Source organism: Balaenoptera musculus, chromosome 7 (assembly GCF_009873245.2).
Source record: "Balaenoptera musculus isolate JJ_BM4_2016_0621 chromosome 7, mBalMus1.pri.v3, whole genome shotgun sequence".
Classification (NCBI taxonomy): domain Eukaryota; kingdom Metazoa; phylum Chordata; class Mammalia; order Artiodactyla; family Balaenopteridae; genus Balaenoptera; species Balaenoptera musculus.
This window is the reverse complement of record NC_045791.1, coordinates 58,983,500-59,005,869: the sequence shown is the minus strand read 5'-3', so window position 1 is coordinate 59,005,869 and position 22,370 is coordinate 58,983,500. Positions and strand designations below refer to the sequence as shown.

At 38.4% G+C, this 22,370-nt stretch overlaps 1 protein-coding gene across 9 annotated transcripts in view; it reads right to left on the bottom strand.

The window, feature by feature from the left end:
• OSBPL6 (oxysterol binding protein like 6) overlaps nucleotides 1-22,370 on the bottom strand; it is a 214,572-nt gene that overhangs the window by 84,001 nt on the left and 108,201 nt on the right. For all 9 annotated transcript variants that reach the window (XM_036857698.1, XM_036857704.1, XM_036857701.1 and 6 more), the window contains one exon: nucleotides 9,897-10,154. In XM_036857698.1, the coding sequence (XP_036713593.1) occupies nucleotides 9,897-9,998 (102 nt within the window). In that variant the 5' untranslated portion in view covers nucleotides 9,999-10,154. The remainder of the gene's footprint in view (nucleotides 1-9,896; nucleotides 10,155-22,370) is intronic.

Genomic DNA, 22,370 nt, shown 5'->3' with positions numbered 1-22,370 from the left:
GAGGTATCAGGTTGAGAGGAGGGTGGTGGGAATTCCGTGCAGGAAAGACAAGGGCAGAGATGGACATAAGGCAGTTTTGGGAACCATAAGCAGACAAGACTGTACAGGTTGGGAGGAAAACGGGACACTGAGGCTGGATCCGATCATGGTGGTCTCTGGATACTAAGTAGAGAAATCTGGCCTTAATCATGTAGGTAACTGAAAGTCTTTGAAGGATTCTGAGCATGAATCTGCCAGATTCAGGAAATTGGATCTCAGGAGGCCATAAGGAGCCAGTGAGGCAAGAGCACTCTGCAGGATCCCAGGTTGAGGTGATGAGAGTCTGGGCTGGGGAGCCGACAGTGGGACTAGAAAGAAATTATGATATTATGAAGGAGAAAAGAATCAGTAGGACTTGTTAACCTATTGAATGTGGGAGAGGCAAAGAAGAAAGGAATGGCTTTGACCCTGGGTCCATGAGAGAATGATTACCCTGATAGCAAACTGGTTTATACATACTGATTTAAGGTGACAACAATACAACTAAGGAGAGATGCCCAATCAAGTAATCAGTGATCTAGGACTAGAACTTGGGAAGGACAGGCAAGAAAGGTGCAGTAAGGTACCACTGTATGGTACGTGCTGTGTGCTAGATCCTTTACCAATATGATCAACTTAGGAGAGAAATAGGGATGGACTTTGCAATTTGGCACTATCTACACAAATATCAGTCAAATCAGGAGAACTGTAACATTCAATGAAGACTACTTCATCACTTTCTCTATGTCCCTTCACTATGAAAACAGCCATCACACAAAAATAGATGCATTAAAATACACTACATCATATTATATCCCAAGATCACTCAGAATTTCTGATTTCCGTAAGTTAATACTGGATTTTAAGAAGTGATGAGACAGGGAGAGAAAAGAACTGTAATTGTTCTTTATTCTTCTCTCCCTTGAGGGAGATTAACAGACACAAAAGAGGAGGCAGGAAGGAACCAGAGGAGAAAGTATCTGGGAGAGTTTCCACCTGCTGAGATAAACAAGAATGAAAGTAAACTCTCTCCTTAAAGAATAATAACCATTTGAACAGTGTCTCTTACTTTTCCAGAATTCATTATCAATTTGCGGACGTGCTCCTTTATTCCCATCATAAAACTTTCCATCCACAAGCCAGCCAGGAGTCACACATTCCACCTTTACACGTCCTCTGGCAGACCAGGGTCTCAGTTCCTCCCTGTTGTTTAGCAAAGTCACCCCAGAGCTCAGGTGCAATGGCAGCTCAACAATGCATGACAGATGTTTCTGCAGCAGTCAGCAGTCTTTTCCATTTGCCATAATTCTCCAGGGTGAACGGGGTCCATCCCTTCCTTCCCTCAGCAGCCAGAAAGGCCATGCTGCTTAAAATGTCTCTCAATTTAAATGCCCAGGGCAAGGGAAAAATGAAAAAGCCATAACGAGAAAGGACAGAGAGGCAAGTGAAGGGTAGAGTAGAACTGCAAACTTAGAAAGCATCTCAGCATGCAGTAGGAATTTAACATAAATGTGTTTTCATTCATGGTACTCTTACTTTTTTTAAACTCTAAAAACGTAATGCAATAAACATTATAGCTGTGTGTAATCACAGATTTAGTTAATGGTGCAACTGCTTCTAATGAACAGAAGGTAGATGTCCTCTTTGAATTCTATAACAAAAACACCAATGTCAAAAACTCCCGAGGATAGAAATACCTGCTTTAGAATCTGTGAAAGATATACACACAAGGAAACCCTGATTCTTACAGATTCCCCTGCAATCTCTTGCTAGAAATAGGAGAGGGAGTTCTGACAGGGTTTGTAGACTGAGGGTTCCTTAAGGAACACCCCCAGAAATGCATTCCCACCATCTAAAAGAATGAATTTTCACGTGGAACTGGCTGTCTCAAGACCCAAGTCTGTACTATGGAATATCAGATAACTGATGTGTGTACTTCTAGAAACTAGGCAATATACTTTCAACATATGAAATGGGGGGAAAGAGAGTGGGACCTTCAAGATGGCGGAGGAGTAAGATGTGGAGATCACCTTCCTCCCCACAAATACATCAGAAATACATCTACATGTGGAACAATGCCTACAGAACACCTACTGAATGCTGGCAGAAGACCTCAGATCTCCCAAAAGGCAAGAAACTCCCCACGTACCTGGGTAGGGCAAAAGAAAAAAGAAAAAACAGAGACAAAAGAATAGGGATGGGACCTGCACCTCTGGGAGGGAGCTGTGAAGGAGGAAAAGTTTCTGCACGCTACGAAGCCCCTTCACTTGTGGAGACCAGGGGTAGGTGGGGGGAAAGCTTCGGAGCCACGGAGGAGAACGCAGTAACGGGTGCGGAGGGCAAAGCAGAGAGATTCCCGCACAGAGGATCACCACTCACCAGCCTGAGAGGCTTGTCTGCTCACCAGCCTGAGAGGCTTGTCTGCTCACCCACTGGAGCGGGCGGGGGTTGGGAGCTGAGGCTCGGGCTTCGGAGGTCAGATCCCAGGGAGAGGACTGGGGTTGGCTGCGTGAACACAGCCTGAAGGGGTTAGTGCACCACAGCTAGCCGGGAGGGAGTCCAGGAAAAAGTCTGGACCTGCCTAAGAGACAAGAGGCCATTGTGTCGGGGTGCACGAGGAGAGGGGATTCCTTCCCTGTTTGCCCACAGAAGGCAGAGTGCCGCCTAAACGAGCTCCAGAGATGGGCGCAAGCTACGGCTATCAGCTCGGACACCAGAGACGGGCATGAAACACTAATGCTGCTGCTACAGCCACCAAGAAGCCTGTGTGCAAGCACAGGTCACTATCCACACCTCCCTACCCAGGAGCCTGTGCAGCCCGCCACTGCCAGGGTCCTGTGATCCAGGGACAACTTCCCCGGTAGAACACATGGCATGCCTCAGGCTGTTGCAACATCATGCTGGCCTCTGCCTCTGCAGGCTCGCCCCACATTCTGTACCCCTCCCTTCCACCGGCCTGAGTGAGCCAGAGGCCCTAATCAACTGCTCCTTTAACCCTGTCCTGTGTGAGCGGGAACAGACGCCCTCAGGCGACCTACACACAGAGGCGGGACCAAATCCAAAGCTGAACCCCAGGAGCTATGCAAACAAAGCAGAGAAAGGGAAATCTCTCCCAGCAGCCTCAGGAGCAGCAGATTAAATCTCCACAGTCAACTTGATGTACCCTACATTTGTGGAATATCTGAACAGAGAACAATCATCCCAAAATTGAGGCGGTGGACTTTGGGAGCAATTGTAGACTTGGGGTTTGCTATCTGTGACTGATTTTTTTCTGACTTTTACGTTTACCTTAGTATAGTTTTTAGCACTTGTTATCATTAGTGGATTTGTTTACTGGTTTGGTTGCTCTCTTCTTTTTTTAAATTATTTTTCAATTTTTTTATTTTAATAATTTTACTTTTTATTTATTTTTCTTTCTTTTTTTTCTCACTTTTCTTCTGAGCTGTGTGGCTGACAGGGTCTTGATGCTCCAGTCTGGTGTCAAGCCTGAGCTTCTGAGGTGGGAAAGCCGAGTTCAGAACACTGGACCACCAGAGACCTCCCGGCCCCACGTAATGTCAATTGGCGAGAGCTCTCCCACAGATCTCCGTCTCAGCGCTAAGACCCAGCTCCACCCAGTGGCCAGCAAGCTCCAGTAATGGACACCCCATGCCAAACAACTAGCAAGACAGGAATACAACCCCACCCATTAGCAGAGAGGCTGCCTAAAATCATACTAAGTTCACAGACACCCCAAAACACACCACCGGACGTGGCCCTGCACACCATAAAGACAAGATCCAGCCCCACGCACCAGAACACAGGCACCAGTCCCCTCCACTAGGAAGGCTACACAAGTCACTGAACCAACCTCAACCACTGGGGGCAGACACCAAAAACAATGGGAACTACGAGCCTGTAGCCTGCAAAAAGGAGACCCCAAACACAGTAAGTTAAACAAAATGAGAAGACAGAGAAATATGCAGCAGATGAAGGAGCAAGGTAAAAACCCACCAGACCAAACAAATGAAGAGGAAATAGGCAGTCTACCTGACAAAGAATTCACAGTAATGATAGTAAAGATGATCCAAAACCTTGGAAATAGAATGGAGAAAATACAAGGAACGTTTAACAGGGACCTAGAAGAACTAAAGAGCAAACAAACAATGATGAACAACACAATAAATGAAATTAAAAATTCTCTAGAAGGAATCAATAGCAGAATAACTGAGGCAGAAGAACGGATAAGTGACCTGGAAGATGAAAGGGTGGAAGTAACTACCGCAGAGCAGAATAAAGAAAAACGAATGAAAAGAATTGGGAAAGTCTCAGAGAACTCTGGGACAACATTAAATGTACCAACATTCGAATTATAGGTGTCCCAGAAGAAGAAGAGAAAAAGAAAGGGACTGAGAAAATATTTGAAGAGATTATAGTTGAAAACTTCCCTAATATGGGAAAGGAAATAGTCAATCAAGTCCAGGAAGCACAGAGACTCCCATACAGGATAAATCCAAAGAGAAACATGCCAAGACACATATAAATCAAACTATCAAAAGTTAAATACAAAGACAAAATATTAAAAGCAGCAAAGGAAAAGCAACAAATAACATACAAGGGAATCCCCATAAGGTTAACAGCTGATCTTTCAGCAGAAACTCTGCAAGACAGAAGGGAGTGGCAGGACATATTGAAAGTGATGAAAGGGAAAAACCTACAACCAAGATTACTCTACCCAGCAAGGATCTCATTCAGATTCGAAAGAGAAATGAAAACCTTTACAGATAATCAAAAGCTAAGAGAATTCAGCACCACCAAACCAGCTTTACAACAAATGCTAAAGGAACTTCTCTAGGCAGGAAACTCAAGAGAAGGAAAAGACCTCCAAAAACAAACCCAAAACAATTAAGAAAATGGTAACAGGAACATACACATCGATAATTACCTTAAATGTAAATGGATTAAATGCTCCAACCAAAAGACACAGACTGGCGGAATGGATACAAAAACAAGACCCAGACATAAGCTGTCTACAAGAGACCCAATTCAGACCTAGGGACATATACAGACTGAAAGTGAGGGGATGGAAAAAGATATTTCATGCAAATGGAAATCAAAAGAAAACTGGAGTAGCAATTCTCATATCAGACAAAATAGACTTTAAAATAAAGACTATTACAAGAGACAAAGAAGGACACTACACAATGATCAAAGGACCAATCCAAGAAGAAGATATAACAATTGTAAATACTTATGCATCCAACATAGGAGTACCTCAATACATAAGGCAAATGCTAACAGCCATAAAAGGGGAAATTGACAGTAACATGATCATAGTAGGGAACTTTAACATCCCACTTTCACCAATGGACAGATAATCCAAAATGAAAATAAGGAAACACAAGCTTTAAATGACACATTAAACAAGATGGACTTAATTGATATTTATAGGACATTCCATCCAGAAACAACAGAAAACACTTTCTTCTCAAGTGCTTATGGAACATTCTCCAGGATAGATCATATCCTGGGCCACAAATCAAGCCTTGGTAAATTTAAGAAAATTGAAACCGTATCAAGCATCTTTTCCGACCACATGCTATGAGACTAGATATCAATTACAGGAAAAAAACTGTAAAAAATACAAAAACATGGAGGCTAAACAATATGCTACTAAATAATCAAGAGATCACTGAAGAAATCCAAGAGGAAATCAAAAAATACCTACACACAAATGACAATGAAAACACAGCGGCCCAAAACCTACGGGCTGCAGCAAAAGCAGTTCTAAGAGGGAAGTTTATAGCAATAAAATCCTACTCCAAGAAACAAGAAACATCTCAAATAAACAACCTAACCTTACACCTAAAGCAATTAGAGAAAGAAGAAGAAAAAAACCCCAGAGTTAGCAGAAGGAAAGAAATCATAAAGATCAGATCAGAAATAAATGAAAAAGAAATGAAGGAAACAATAGCAAAGATCAATAAAACTGAAAGCTGGTTCTTTCAGAAGATAAACACAATTGATAAACCATTAGCCAGACTCATCAAGAAAACAAGGGAGAGGACCTAAATCAGTAAAATTAGAAATGAAAAAGGAGAAGTTACAACTGACACTGCAGAAAAACAAAGGATCATGAGAGATTACAACAAGCAACTATATGCCAATAAAATGGACAACCTGGAAGAAATGGACAAATTCTTAGAAAAGCACAACCTTCCGACACTGAACCAGGAAGAAACAGAAAATATAAACAGACCAATCACAAGCACTGAAATTGAAACTGTGATTAAAAATCTTCCAACAAACAAAAGCCCAGGACCAGACAGCTTCACAGGCGAATTCTATCAAACATTTAGAGAAGAGCTGACACCTATCCTTCTCAAACTCTTCTAAAATCTAGCAGAGGGAGGAACACTCCCAAACTCATTCTACAAGGCCACCATCACGCTGATACCAAAACCAGACAAAGATGTCACAAAAAAAGAAAACTACAGGTCACTATCACTGATGAACATAGATGCAAAAATCCTCAACAAAATACTAGCAAACAGAATCCAACAGCACATTAAAAGGATCATACACCATGAGCAAGTGGGGTTTACCCCAGGAATGCAAGGATATGCAAATCAATCAATGTGATACACCATATTAACAAACTGAAGGATAAAAACAGTACGATAATCTTAATAGACGCAGAAAAAGCTTTTGACAAAATTCAACACCCATTTATGATAAAAACTCTCCAGAAAGTAGGCACAGAGGGAACCTAAGTCAACAGAATAAAGGCCCTATATGACAAACCCACAGCCAACATCGTTCTCAATGGTGAAAAACTGAAACCATTTCCTCTAAGATCAGGAACAAGACAAGGTTGCCCACTCTCACTGCTATTATTCAACATAGTTTTGGAAGTATTAGCCACAGCAATCAGAGAAGAAAAAGAAATAAAAGGAATACAAATTGGAAAAGAAGAAGTAATACTGTCACTGTTTGCAGATGACATGATACTATACACAGAGAATCCTAAAGATACCAGCAGAAAACTACTAGAGCTAATCAATGAATCTGGTAAAGTAGCAGGATACAACTTTAATGCACAGAAATCTCTTGCATTCCTATACACTAATGGTAAAAAATCTGAAAGAGAAATTAAGGAAACACTCCCATTTACCATTGCAACAAAAAGAATAAAATACCTAGGAATAAACCTGCCTAGGAGACAAAAGACCTGTATGCAGAAAAGTATAAGACACTGATGAAAGAAACTAAAGATGATACAAACTGATGGAGAGATATACCATGTTCTTGGATTGGAAGAATCAACATTGTGAAAATGATTATACTATCCAAAGCAATCTACAGATTCAATGCAATCCCTGTGAAAGTACCAATGGCATTTTTCACAGAATTAGAACAAAAAATTTCACAATTTGTATGGAAACACAAAAGACCCCGAATAGCCAAAGCAATCTTGAGAAAGAAAAACAGAGCTGGACGAATCAGGCTTCCTGACTTCCAGCTATACTACAAAGCTACAGTAATCAAGACAGTATGGTATGGGCACAAAAACAGAAATATAGATCAATGGAACAGGAGAGAAAGCCCAGAGATAAACCCACGCACATATGGTCACTTTATGTTTGATACAGGAGGCAAGAATATACAATGGAGAAAAGACAGCCTCTTCAATAAGTGGTGCTGTGAAAATTGGACAGCTAGATCGAAAAGAATGAAATTAGAACACTCCCTAACACCATACACACAAATAAACTCAAAATGGATTAAAGACCTAAATGTAAGGCCAGGCACTATAAAACTCTTAGAGGAAAACATAGGCAGAACACTGTATGACATAAATCACAGCAAGATCCTTTTTGACCCACCTCCTAGAGAAATGGAAATAAAACCCAAAATAAACAAATGGGACCTAATGAAGCTTAGCACAGCAAAGGAAACCATAAACAAGACAAAAAGACAACCCTTAGAATGGGAGAAAATATTTGCAAACGAAGCAACTGACAAAGGATTAACCTGTAAAATATAAAAGCAGCTCATGCAGCTCAATATCAAAAAAACAAACAACTCAATCCAAAAATGGGCAGAAGACCTAAATAGACATTTCTCCAAAGAAGATATACAGATTGCCAGCAAACACATGAAAGGATGCTCAAAATTACTAATCATTAGAGAAATGCAAATCAAAAGTACAATAAGGTGTCACCTCACACTGGTCAGAATGGCTATAATCAAAAAATCTACAAACAATAAATGCTGGAAAGGGTGTCGAGAAAAGGGAACCCTCTTGCACTGTTGGTGGGAATGTAAATTGACACAGCCACTATGGAGAACAGTATAGAGGTTCCTTAAAAAACTAAAAATAGAACTACCATATGACCCAGCAATCCCACTACTGGCATATACCCTGAGATAACCATAATTCAAAAAGAGTCATGTACCACAATGTTCATTGCAGCTCTATTTACAATAGCCAGGACATGGAAGCAACATAAGTGTCCATCGACAGATGAATGGATAAAGAAGATGTGGCACATATATACAATGGAATATTACTCACCTATAAAAAGAAACGAAATTGAGTTATTTGTAGTGAGGTGGATGGACCTAGAGTCTGTCATAAAGAGTGAAGTAAGTCAGAAAGATAGAAACAAATACCGCATGCTAACACATATATGGAATCCAAAAAAAAAAAAAAATGGTTCTGACGAACCTAGGGGCAGGACAGGAATAAAGACGCAGATGTAGAGAATGGAGTTGAGGAAATGGGGAGGGGGAAGGGTAAGCTGAGATGAAGTGAGAGAGTAACAGGGACATATATACACTACCAAATGTAAAATAGCTAGCTAGTGGGAAGCAGCTGCATAGCACAGGGAGATCAGCTCGGTGCTTTGTGACCACCTAGAGGGGTAGGATAGGGAGGGTGGGAGGGAAACGCAAGAGGGAGTGGATGTGGGGATATATGTATATATATAACTGACTCACTTTGTTGTACAGCAGAAACTAACACACCATTGTAAAGCAATTATATTCCAATAAAGATGTTAAAAAATAAATAAATAAAATAAAATAAAATGGGGGGAAAAAACTCTTCAAGAATGTTCACTAATTGAATGTCCCCCAAAACGAAAGTTTTCATAAAAAGTTAACCTCCGCTTATTGTGCATTTCCAGTTACACAAGAAATTCTTCTCAGTATTATAATGGCAAATGATAATATTCAGACAAGTGCTGGGCAAAACAATCACCTGTTTTGACAATGAAGAGAATTCATATGCCTAATCCCCATACAACCTTGCCTGTAGAATAGACACTGAAGTAGTAATAAAGTAACTGTGTAAACAAAAATAATTTACAGAATGGGCTCAATGGGATAATTAAGCACCAATAATTTATTTTCTCTATTGATTTTAATTCCCTTAGTTCCCTGATTCTACAATTTTATTTGTAACCTGATTCCTGAATCTGACTGTTACCAGATTCCATGAAGCTCCAAACAGAAGTTAGGGCTTGGCAGACCAGTGAGAGACTTGGAGGAAGAAGACTGTTCAGATCCCTTTCCACCTCCATGAATGAGGAAGGAAGAACAGAACATTCATGTTCCAGAAGCTGGCTCTTGCCTCCAGGTACAGATGTGAGGAGAACACTGCAGGGCTTCACTTGGCTACCCTTCCTGTAGTTTGTACTCTGAAAAAGGATTCTAAATCACAGAAAAGCAAGAGCAGGATATTCACGACATCATCAGGTAGATCTACAGAAAACAGTGAGTTTTCCTGTGGAATAAAAATCTTCACAGCAAAAATTTCAGACTTAATTAGCAATCCCATCATATCCTAATGGTACTATAGTTGCATAAAATAACACTTTACACTGTTATCTTACCTGCCTACTGTCCCTTTGAGAGGATGCCGAAGAGGAGGCACTTCTATGGGTGGGGGTGGATGTTTTATGAGCAGGGGATATGCCCTTCTCATCTGAACTCATAGCTGCAGTTTGAGTCTAGTTGTATGCACTGAAGACCATCCCAATCGTGTCTCAAATTCACAGACAAAGAAGCAGATGATTTTTCAGCTTTAGTCCATTTCATGAATCAGGTTTGACTAGAAAAGATGAGGCAAATATTGAGGGTGTCCAAAACACCTAAAAGCAAAATGAACAAACAAAAAAAACCTCATGTGAATGATTTAAAAATCATTAAATTAAAAATCATTTTATCTAGGCAACAGTACTAAAAGGTGAGAGGAAGAACTCTGACACATTACAAAATACTATTTCTTCTTCTAGATTTTAAGGTAGAGGATAAAAGTGTTAGTATGTAACAAAAGTTTGTCAACATGGAAAACAGGAAGAAACCACACGTTAAAGTGATATTCTTCCCTTGTATTGTTGTTGTTTTACAGCAGATTACAATGCTATGTTCTGGACCCTCATGCCAAAGTAGATCAGTTTCTTCCCTTGAAACGTAATTTCCCCTGCTCAATGGATTATAATAAGAGCTCCGTCCATGTCTGTCATCAGTTTAGTTCAGTCATGTCATGCATGTGATGGTTAAATCTGACACAAAGCAGTCAGCGACAAAAGGCAAAAGAGTTGATGTACTTTATGCATCATATGGTCCAGCATTTGGGAAGGATCAGGGAATACACATATGTACTGTTATCTGTGCTTCAAGACCACAGCACACCTACATATGACTCGCAGCAACCAGCAGGCTCACAAGTATCTACAGACTGACAGGCATGTCCTGGGACTGGGGTAACGATGGAGTTGCTTTACTTATCCACAGCCAAGAACCATTTCATTTTTCATTTGGATTCATATAAGGAAAGTCTGCATTGTAACTAATAGGGCTAAAAACTTGTCCCCAAGAGAAGCATTGTTCAATTGGCAACACAGTTTGCTAGAAAAAAAATTTTTTTAAAGGTAAGCATGATAGTGTAAGATGAAAAGCTTACACAACAAACAATCTGTGTCCCAAAACACTGACAAGTAAAGTGAACTTGTCCTCTTCTAAGAAGGTGGAAGGCTAAGTTCCAGGCCCAATCTTAATCATAATACCTTGAAGGAAGCATACAACCGTTGGGTAAGTACTTTAGCACAAATTAGAAAAGAAAGCTGCTGGTGATGAAGAGAAATCAATCCTTAGGCCAAGAAAAGTGAGACCTAAACTTTTCAGTCCAGAGGGAGAGACAGTCAATGAAAAAAATCAAAAAAGGATGAAGATGCATGGAGTATTAGGAGGACACATGGCGAGGGCAACTCACTAGGTCTGGAGGTCAGAGGTATCCCTGTGCAAGTGGCTTTGAGCTGAGATCTGAAGGATACGAAAGAGTTAACCAGGTGTCTGGTTGTCCAGCTGGGTGCGATCAAGGAATTCATGCTGGTCAGTATGATCAGAGCACAAGGAGACAGTGCCATGATGGTCAAAGAAAGGCACAGGTCAATCCCTGCAGGGCCTTGTAGTACATGCTCAGCATTTTGATTTTTATCATAAGCATAGGAGGCCATAAAGAGGTGAGGTATAACCAGATTTGTGTGTTTAAAAGATCACTTTGGCAGCCATGAGGAGAACCAAACTGGGGAAGTAAAGAAGATGAGGGAGGCCTGATCAGGAAACAAGGGATAGTGAACTAGAGAGGTGGCAGGAAACTCAGCACCCAGTCCTGTCAGTTGTGAGTGGATATGGAGGAGGAAAAGCGGTGTTGAGGATGGTTCCCAGGTTTCTGGTATTCCTAGCAAGGGCTGACCAAAGGAAATCCACGATTGACAGCAGGTCATGAGTATGGTTTCAGACGTGTTAACTTTAAGGTACAAGGGAGGCATTCAAGTGGGGACAAACACATGGAAAGGTAGGTCTGGAGCTCCGAGGAATTTAGGCTGGAGACAAATGTTTAATAGACTATGTTAACAGTACAAATGTATCAAATGACTTATGCATAGATCATGTAAACTCTGCAAGTGCAAGCAAATTAAATTTTACACAGGTCTATAGTTATATTTTTTAAATCTGCAACATTATGTTAACAGAGTATGTGACCCTGAATATAATCAGGATTTTAATGGTTAATAGGTTATAGAGAATATTCGAAAGAACAATCCCAATAATTAAAAGGCAAATGACTATAAATTGGAAAAACTTGGGACTTTCTAGTGAATAGAACTTGTGCTCCTTTCATAAGATTTTGACACCACTGTCACCACAGGAAAAATAAAAGCTACTTACTCCCAAAGTCGAAGACTTTCTCTCGAAACAAAACTAGTGTTTGGGCTAATAGAAATGTAAAGAGCTGTGGAGCTCTTTCTTTGGCTTGAGATCAGGTTTTGTTTAGTACTGGCAAGAGACAGTAATAAGCTGACACTTGCTAGGTGGTCAGCTAATCCTTCTGTTTTATGAAGGCAGTCTAATAAGTGTAAGTAAAGTTTCTCAAGCCAAGCTCTGGTGCCAGCAAACAGAAAGCAAGAACACTGCTCAAATTCTTGATGTGAAGTACTTTGCTTTCTGGTCCAAGATGCTTTAAAAGTAGATGCTGATACTTGAGCTAAAAGTATGGAAGTTCTGTGATGTGCTCAAGCGCCCCAAGGGATGAGGCTGAGACAAACAAACTCATCAAAATCTCATCCATTTGGAAGTAAATTTAATCCAAGCTACATCAAGGGCCAACATTTCTTCTGATGTAGTTTTTCTTTTCGCTAACAGCATCCAACTGCACTTTCCTCATTAACATCAATGCTAACACCTTGGTTTTAATTTAAAATGATATTTTCAGGGTAATCTGTCTTTGAAGAAAGGGCAGCATTTTGGTTGAATTATAATTATGAATATCTTGAATAATATCAGGAATGTGGAAAAGGTGAGTGAGAGAATTTAATTCATTCCAAGAATTGTTTTTGAGGTTACTGTTTTTGTTTCTATTATTTTTAAAAATCTCTTTTAACAAAAAGAGTTTCAGGTACCTAATATAAGGTTGAATGAAATGACCTTTAAAGATCATTCCAATCTGATTATAAATCAAGTGTCTGATCACTGCTCTATTTCAAAATGCATTACAAAAGTAAGTCTAAACTCTGTTAGTAGGTTGCAACTATTTATTCATTATTCCTAGAATGTAAGAATTGCTGTGACATTTTAAAAAAGACTTATTTCATCTCTGTCAAAGCACATCTTCAGAAATCGCCGAAACAAAATTCTAAACCTATTTTAGACCATAGATTTTAATGTCAGCACCAACATAATTCCTCTACTCAATGAGAAAAGTATTGTGGCTGAAAACAGCAATATGAGAGCCTAACATCTAATTTCCCTGTTTCATTCCTCCTTCACATCAGTGGGATCACTACAATTGTTTCTAAGTACTGCAACATTTGCATTTACACTGAGTGACATAAAATTCAGATTTATGACCTAGGGACCTAACTAAAGCAAAAAGTGGCAGGGAAGACTTCTACGACTTGTTGTTTACAGGCATCATACATTGTGTGTGTTCAGAAAAACATTTGAAACTGGGCACTACTTAGCCTGGGCTAAGTTGTGATGTGGTAACACACAACTCCAGAATCTCAACGGCTTACAAGAAATGTTTATTTCTTACCCATTTACATGTCCTTTGGAGGTCGGCCGCTGCCCTGCTCTATATCCTCTTCATTCCAGGCCAAAGGAGAAACCCCCATGTGAAGGAGGAAAAGAGCCATGGCAGGACCACTCGACAGTTCTTAGAGCTTTTGCTTGTAGGCGGCACATGCCACTTACACTCACGTTTTATTGGCCAAAGCAAGTCACATGGGTAAATTGAAGTCCATGAGGCATGAACGTATAATCCTCCCAGAGGAAGGTGATTACTTGGGCACAATAATATGATGTACTACATTTACCACAGGAAAAGATTAAAAGTACAGATGAAAATATTTAAATTGACTCTAGTTTCATCATCTAGAAATAATCCTGGTTAACATTTTGGTTATACTTTAACCAAAGTAGAAGAATAATGTCCATACTCTCTGCAATATGCTTTCTTCAATCAACAATACATTGGTAACAGCCTTCCTTGTGAACAAAAAAACTTTAGTATCACCATTCTTAATCACTATGTATAAGGCCACCACACAGATGTAACACAATACATTTGACCATTCTAGTGGGACATTTAGATTGTATTCAGTTTATTCTGAAACAATGAGATTTATCACAGAAGAATTCATGATGATTATTCACTTTTGATTATTATAAAATGACCTGCTTTGTTTATTTCACTGTTTTGCTTTATTTGATATCATCTGCTTTCTTTCTGTTGTAATTAATGAAATGTGTCCATGCTTTTACATTTAAACTTTCTATTTCTATTCTTTTGTATTATGTGTTCCTCTAGTAATGATCATGTTGGGTTGCTTTAAAAAAATCTAATTTTAGTAAAGTCTTCCCCATTTCCATTTACTGTTTCACTAATAGTTGGCCTTACCCCTGCCATACAATTTTACACTTTCTATTTTTTGGTTCTTCTTTGTTTCCTTTAATGGGTGATGGCTTTTCCTATATAATCTGCCTTTCCTTATAATACTGATTTTTACATGGTTTTAATTGACTTTTATATTTCCCATTAATTTGGAAGATACAATTCCCCCTTTAAAGTTCTATTAATGTTCTCCTTTAAATCTCTCTAAATCATGCTGGAACCTGGAGTCTGTAAGCGACAAAGTGAAGAATAAAATGGTATCTTTCGAGTCTTCACTTGCAATATAAGCCTCCCTTCCCCCTGCCCCCCCCCAAAAAAATCAAAAATTTCTCCTCTCAGCCTTCATCTCAATTTGGTGATTTAATCTGGAGTTTTGCAGAATCACGCTTAGGATTCTAGAGCAATAGCGAGGAGCCGATATGACTTTTTCTGTTTGGGGCCAACTGAGACCTCTAAGTACAAGGACAGACTAAGAAAAGCAAAGCCTTTTTTTGCCCTTTTCAAGCAGTCTCCTTCTCCTCAAGTGCAGCTGAGGTTTGTCATAATCCGGACCTGGCTAGACTTTCCTCAATTTGAGATATCATACAATTGGGGTCTAGTCCTCCACAGTTTTGACATTAGATTCTGTTTTACGTTAGTGTTCGGGTTAGTAATAGTTTGCCTTTTCCAGTATTTGCATCACTTATTTACAGAGAATTAGGAGGAGCCACATTAGATAATCCTAGACACCAGTCACCTGGAGCAGGACATTCCTATCAACTGACCACCTTATCAACGCAAATGTCGTTGTACTGCTAGGTGGAATAAACTGGTTTTCTATCAAGATCATCACCAGAACAACAAATGCCTATTGTCATTATATATTATAGTCATTTCAATGTCATTATATAGTAAAGTTTTTTTTTCCTTAAATAGAAAGGGTAGGAAATCTTTTTTATATCTAAAGTCATTAAGCCACAGATGAGAAAAAGAAAATTAAGGACTGATTTCAAGAAGGTAAGCTTGAGACTGCCAGGAAAGATGGCAGTGTAAGATCTGATAAGGATATTCCTAGAAAATGACTAAACAGCAGTGACTAAAAGGATTAAAAAAAAAGACCATTAGTACTTGCTCTAGGGAACAGTGGCCACCACATGCCATAAAGTCTAAGGAATCACTTCATTCAGGACCAAACCAGGATGTAAGAAACCAACATATGACTCGCCTTCTCAAGACAGTGAAGTGGTGTTATAGGAAGAAAATCTGGGAAGCTCCACCAGTTTCCTCAAAACTGGAAAGACAGGTGGCAAGAGGCACAGGGAAAAGGGTGGCCACAGATTAATAGCTTTCAGAGGCCATGGAGGCACAGCTCTCCTGGCATGGCAAGTCCACAGGTACCTTGATTGCCCTTTGCTGCTTTCCTCAATCTTGCCTTTGGACAAGCATCATGGACATGTCCCAATGCAGCCTCAAAATACAGCCTCCAATCCCCAAGCTGGCCTCTGGTGGAGTCATTTGCAAAACTAAGGAGGAAAATGTATACAGAGACAAGTTCTCTGATTGTGACCAACCAAGACTCTAATCCCTCCCCACAACTCCTAAGGCTCTTTACACTAAGTAAATGACTAAGACAAACCTATGTTCTACATCACCCAGCCCTTCAAGGTGAATTTTAAGAGGATTTGAATGCTAACCAAGCAAACATGAAGGGAGCCAAGGATACTTGGCACAAATAACCTTTTGACAAAGAGCAGCTTTTACACAAAGTATAAAAAAAAAAGTATGTGTATAAAACACTATGAAAAATTATTCCCCGGATAGAGAAAATTATTATGTGCAAGAGATAGATAGAGGGTTTATTTGGAATGTTAATTCTAGCAAAAAAGAGAAGTAGCTTTAGAGCACAACTGCTTTACACTTTCACAACATCTTTTTAGAAAAATGGAGTCTCTGAATAAGAGATAAGACAGGCTCAGATGCAATGGGAACTGGCAAAGGTAGGAAATTAAGGAAACATATAATGACACCATAATTTAAATGCAGTAATTAAAATATTAACGAAGGACAGAAAGATTCTGCAGAAAAAAAATCCAGTCAATAAATAAATGAGAGGAAATTCTTTGGCGGTCCCAGTGGTTAGGACTCAGCGCTTTCACTGTGGGGGCCTGGGTTCAATCCCTGGTCAGGGAACTAAGATCCCACGTGCCTCGCAGTGTGGCCAAAACAAAAAACAAACAAAAAAAAACTAATTAAAAAAATAGATTAGAAAGATAAAGCTGAGGAAATCAGCTTGCAAACAGAAAGAAGGGCAGGGAAAAGTTAACGGATAATGCAGCCTGGATCTACAGATACTAATGACCCTGAAAACAATAAGCAAAAAGAAAAGAAATAACATTAAAAAAAAATATTCCTGAACATAAGGAAGACTTCAACTTGGAAAATGAAATCTTTATCAATAAAAATAAATATCTTTATCTGGCAAATTTAAAAAAGGCTTCATCAGGTAAAATTAGTAAAAAGCAAATCAAAATAAGATAGATCCTACTGAAATTGCTGAATTTAGATCACATTCTCTGAAGCAATTCAATAAATTAAATATTAATGAAAAAGAAGAAGCGAGTAGGGGTTAATTCTAGAAAATTTTTGAAAAATACATTTTCCTAAATATGTCTTGGGTTGAAGAAAAAATAAAACTGATATCGTAGAATATCTGAAAATAGACAAAAGTAGAAACCAAAAGCACTTGATCCTGTCCCTCTCCCTCTCTCCCCTCTCTTTCTCTCTGAATGGTGGAGTGGATTCTCCAATTAACTCAAGGGTGAAAAACTAAAGATAAAGTCAATTGAAGAACATTCAAAATATTGTAATGAAAATATTACACATTTAGAAATATAGAACATATGGGCTTCCCTGGTGGCGCAGTGGTTGAGAATCTGCCTGCCAATGCAGGGGACACGGGTTCCAGCCCTGGTCTGGGAGGATCCCACATGCCGCGGAGCAACTGGGCCCGTGAGCCACAATTACTGAGCCTGCGCGTCTGGAGCCTGTGCTCCGCAACAAGAGAGGCCGCGATGGTGAGAGGCCCGCGCACCGCGATGAAGAGTGGTCCCCACTTGCCGCAACTAGAGAAAGCCCTCGCGCGGAAACGAAGACTCAACACAGTCATAAATAAAATAAATAAAAGAACGTGAATTTCTAAAAAAAAAAAAAAAAAAAAAAAAAAAAAAAAAATTTCCTCAGCTTCCTATTTCTTCTGGGCCAACACTGAAAGAATATTTAAAAAAAAAAAAAAAAAAAAAAAAAAAGAAATATAGAACATAGCTAAAGCTATAATAAAAGGAAAATTCACGGTCAATCATTTCCATTACTAAATATGAAAGAATAAAAACAAATGCATTAACATTTATAAACTTATAAAATTAGTAAAGATAAATATAGGGAAAGTAACTATAATTACTCTTGGATTTACCAACTTAACTATTTTACTTTATTTATTTACTTATATTTTCATTTTTAAATATGTAAGAAAACAGTTATCATAAATATAGAAATAAGGTTATAAAAAGTATATAGCCAAGGAACAGAAGACACCAAATTATGAGATAATTGTTGCAATCCATAATAAACAACTAAAGCTAATAATAAGTCAAAGTCAGAATATTCTACAATCATCCTGACTTAAAAAGTACGCCATTGGGCTTCCTTGGTGGCGCAGTGGTTGAGAATCCGCCTGCCAATGCAGGGGACACAGGTTCGAGCCCTGGTCTGGGAAGATCCCACATGCCGCGGAGCAACTGGGCCCATAAGCCACAACTACTGAGCCTGCGCGTCTGGAGCCTGTGCTCCGCAACAAGAGAGGCCACGACAGTGAGAGGCTCACGCACCGCGATGAAGAGTGGCCCCCGCTTGCCACAACTAGAGAAAGGCCTCGCACAGAAACAAAGACCCAACACAGCCAAAAATAAATTAAAAAAAAAAAAAAAAGTACGCCATCCATTTAATATCCATTCCCAAATATTTATGAACTCTTAACAAATATTGGAACACCTGCCTTTACATGTTTGTGTTGTTCTGTACACACACACACACACACAAATCAATCCAGCCTCAAGCTTAATGGTGAAAGATTATTACCATTTCCATTGATGTCAGCAACAAAATAACGCTGGTTATCGTCCTATTGACACTGTGTTCTCACAGTGCTAACTAATGAACAATAACATTGTCCAACTGAAATGCACATGAGAATCAAATGAAAATCAAACAGGAAAAAAAAAAGATTTCATTAAAGTACCTGGTTACAGTATATATGTATATGTATGTATGTGTATATATATATCTCTTCATTTTTAAGATAAAGAAGCCAATCTGTAAAGGCTACATACTACATAATTCTAGCTATATGACATTTTGGAAAAGGCAAAACTATGGAGACAGAAGAAAGATTGGCTAGACTGGGTGCATTAGGTGGAGCATGGAGGATTTTTAGGGCAGTGAAACTATTCCATATGACACGATAATGGTGGACATAAGTCACACATTTGTCAAAACTCATAGACTGTACAACACCAAGAGTGAACGCTAAAGTAAACTATGGACTTGTCAGTGTGGGTCCATCAGTTATACTACTACTCTGGCGTGGGATGTTGATAATGGGGGAGGCTATGTGTGTGTGGTGGGAGGAGGGGGGATGGGGGAACTCTCTGTACTTTCTCCTCAATTTTGCTGTGAACCTAACTGCTCTTAAAAGTAGAGTGGTTTTATATTTTAAAATATATTTTATAAATTTCAAATAAAAAATTAAAATTTTTTATTTAAAAAACCCTAAATATGTTCATATCAGTAAGAAAATTACTTAACAACTTCAAAAAATAAAAATAAAAACGTTGAATCTCTTACGTCATACTTCAGATCACAATATATTCCAAATGGCTTAAATTTTAAATGTAAAATGAAAACCATAAAAAGCAGTAGAAAATATTTTAGGTAAATATTTAATTATCTTGGGATGCGGAATAATGTACTAATCATGGCAACAAAATCAGTATCCATGAAGAAAAAAAAACTAGAAAAAAAATCTATGACAAAGGGTTAATATTTTTAATATATGAAGAGTTATTGCAAATCAATGAGATAAATTAAAACATCATCAGAAAAATGGATAGAGAACATGCATTGGCAATTCACAAAGGAAGAAACATAATGAACAATACATTGGTGATGGTAGTTTAGGTTGGTTTAACCTTTCTGGAAGAGTTTAATTTGATTAGGCAATTCTACTTCTAAGAATGTGTCCTAAGGAAATAATCAGGTGTGTAAAGATGTATATATCTTTATGACAAAATAAAAACAATCCAATAGGGGGAATTCCCTGGTGGCCTAGTGGTTAGGATTCCAGGCTTTCACTCCAGTGGCCCAGGGTTCAATCCCTGGTCAGGCAACTGAGATCCCACAAGCCCTCAGTGCAGCCAGAAGACAAAAAAAAAAAAAAAAACCCAAAACAAAAACCAAAAACAATTCAAGGTCCCTAAAATTGGTGAAGTAAATTATGGCACAAATATCAACAATTTAGGTGGTGAAACCTGAGATGATTTTTCCCCCCAAATTCTAAATATTCATTTTTTGTTTATACTGGCTATATATTAATTAAAGAAGGAGACATAATAAAGCAATTTCCATTTTGAAAATATTTTTTTTTCTTTTGAGATAAAGCATATGATTAAACTTTTAAATCTGCTTTTAAAGGCATATAAACTTTATGGATAAATATGAATAAAACATGCTAAAATGTTCTATTTTATGTCTATTTAAAGCAGAGAATCAAAGAAGAGGATTGTGAGAGGAGAAAGAAAGGTAGACACACACATTCTCTATCACACGCACACACCTAACGGAACACAAAGACACTGGACCAACACAAGAGAAATCTGAAACACTATCCACATTCTCATACATACATTTTTTAAATGAGAGCATAAGGAAGAAAGATATGGGTTTTCTAAACCATCAAGTAACGTCCAAGTCTTGTGGCCTTTAAAATTACATTAAAAAGACAGTGCAATTAAAGTATTTCTACAATTCAAATGATATGTGGGGAAATCACTTTTTTTTTACATTATTGATTATATTATTATTATTTTTAACATCTTTATTGGAGTATAATTGCTTTACAATGCTGTGTTAGTTTCTGCTGTATAAAAAAGTGGATCAGCTATATGTATACCTGTATCCCCATATCCCCTCCTTCTTGCGTCTCCCTCCCACCCTCCCTCTCCTGCCCCTTTAGGTGGTCACAAAGCACCGAGCTGATCTCCCTGTGCTGTGGCTGCTTCCCCCTAGGGGAAATCACTTCTTACTGGACAAATTACGTAAAACTACTCCAAAGGCATGATTTGACTCCAGAGGGAGAAATAGTTCCTCAGTATACTTTAAACATTTATATTTCTGGTCTAAGTAAAAGTCTTGTATACCAAAGGTATACAAAAAGCCTCTAGCTTTTTGAACCAGTCTAAATTTTCCTCAGTGATTTAAGAATTGTTCCACTTATTTGTTACTATTCATATGGAAGTTTCCCTGAAAGTCAGCTTAAATAAGCCATTTTCTAATATAACACTAATCTCTGTTAAATTATAACATAATAATGTATTTATCTGAGAAATGTAATTTAAGTTGATATATTCTCTAATTGGGACATATGCCCCTAGATTTAATAATTATATATTCTTTCAAATCTAGCTTTAATTTTGTACTTGGTATGAAATTTATATTCTAAGAACATGGAAAGCTCTTTTTTCCTATTTTAGGTTTTGTTGGTTTGGGGCATTATGCATTGACTTGTTCTCAGAACTTCCAAAAATTGCTAATCATAAAGAGATTAGGGAATACTCCCTTCTCCTGAAGAACTAAACTACCTCTTATATCTTTCTCCAAGCAATCCTTTTCTTTGGACATCTGCTAATTTTATAATTAATAAAACATTAACAGCCTTGCAAAAAATTATCAATGAGTAGACAACAGCACATCAAAAATATTATTTGAGGTTGGAGTCCTAAAAAAAGATCACCTACCTCCTTCCTAGCTTTCTCTATCATAATGTCGGGGAAAAAATACCAGTAAAAATAGCAGGCTCTTACCACGTGATAGGCCTGGATACCAAGCACTTTCCATGCATTCTCAGGAACTCTCATTATTCATGGTGCACAGATGAGGAAAGTAGGGCTTAGGACGTTTATTAAACAGGGTCCTCACGCTGGTTTTCAAATCTATGTGAGATCAAAGCCCATGCAACAAATTCTTTCATCGCTGTTTACTCTTAACTTACTAATAAATCAAAATGAATAACCTAAGCAACAAATTAAGTTTTTTATGGTATTATTGATGGCATACAATACGCATTTATAGAGGTTCTTAGCTTGGGTTCATGACAGGTTTAGCGTATTCTTTAAACCCCAGAAACAATATGAAAAGTGTTGGCTATACATACATTTTATATTCCTAGGGAGATATTCAATAGCTTTCAGTAGATTATCAAATGGCTAAAACGTACATCCTTGGGAGTTCATATTTCTAAAAGGATTGTTATTAGCACAGGTTTAAAAAAAAAACCCATGGGCGCAAAAGCTGTACAACATATTTAATATAATGAGATCACAGGACATTTGATTTTGATGGTAGCACGTGCCATGGACATTCCTGACAAGGCCATTTCCTGACAAGGCCATTTCGATACCATCATTTGATAATTTTACCAGTGCTAATTTTCTAAGAATTGTCAGCCACTCTTTCCTTCATCATTTGGTTTCTGGGCCTTGCTAACCTGTTTTGAAAGGACGCTTGGTAATGTCATAATTTATATTTTAACAGAAAAGACAGTATTAGGAAATAAGGTTCCCATGACTGCTAATAGGTGCTGATTGCCAGCAGAGTGAGG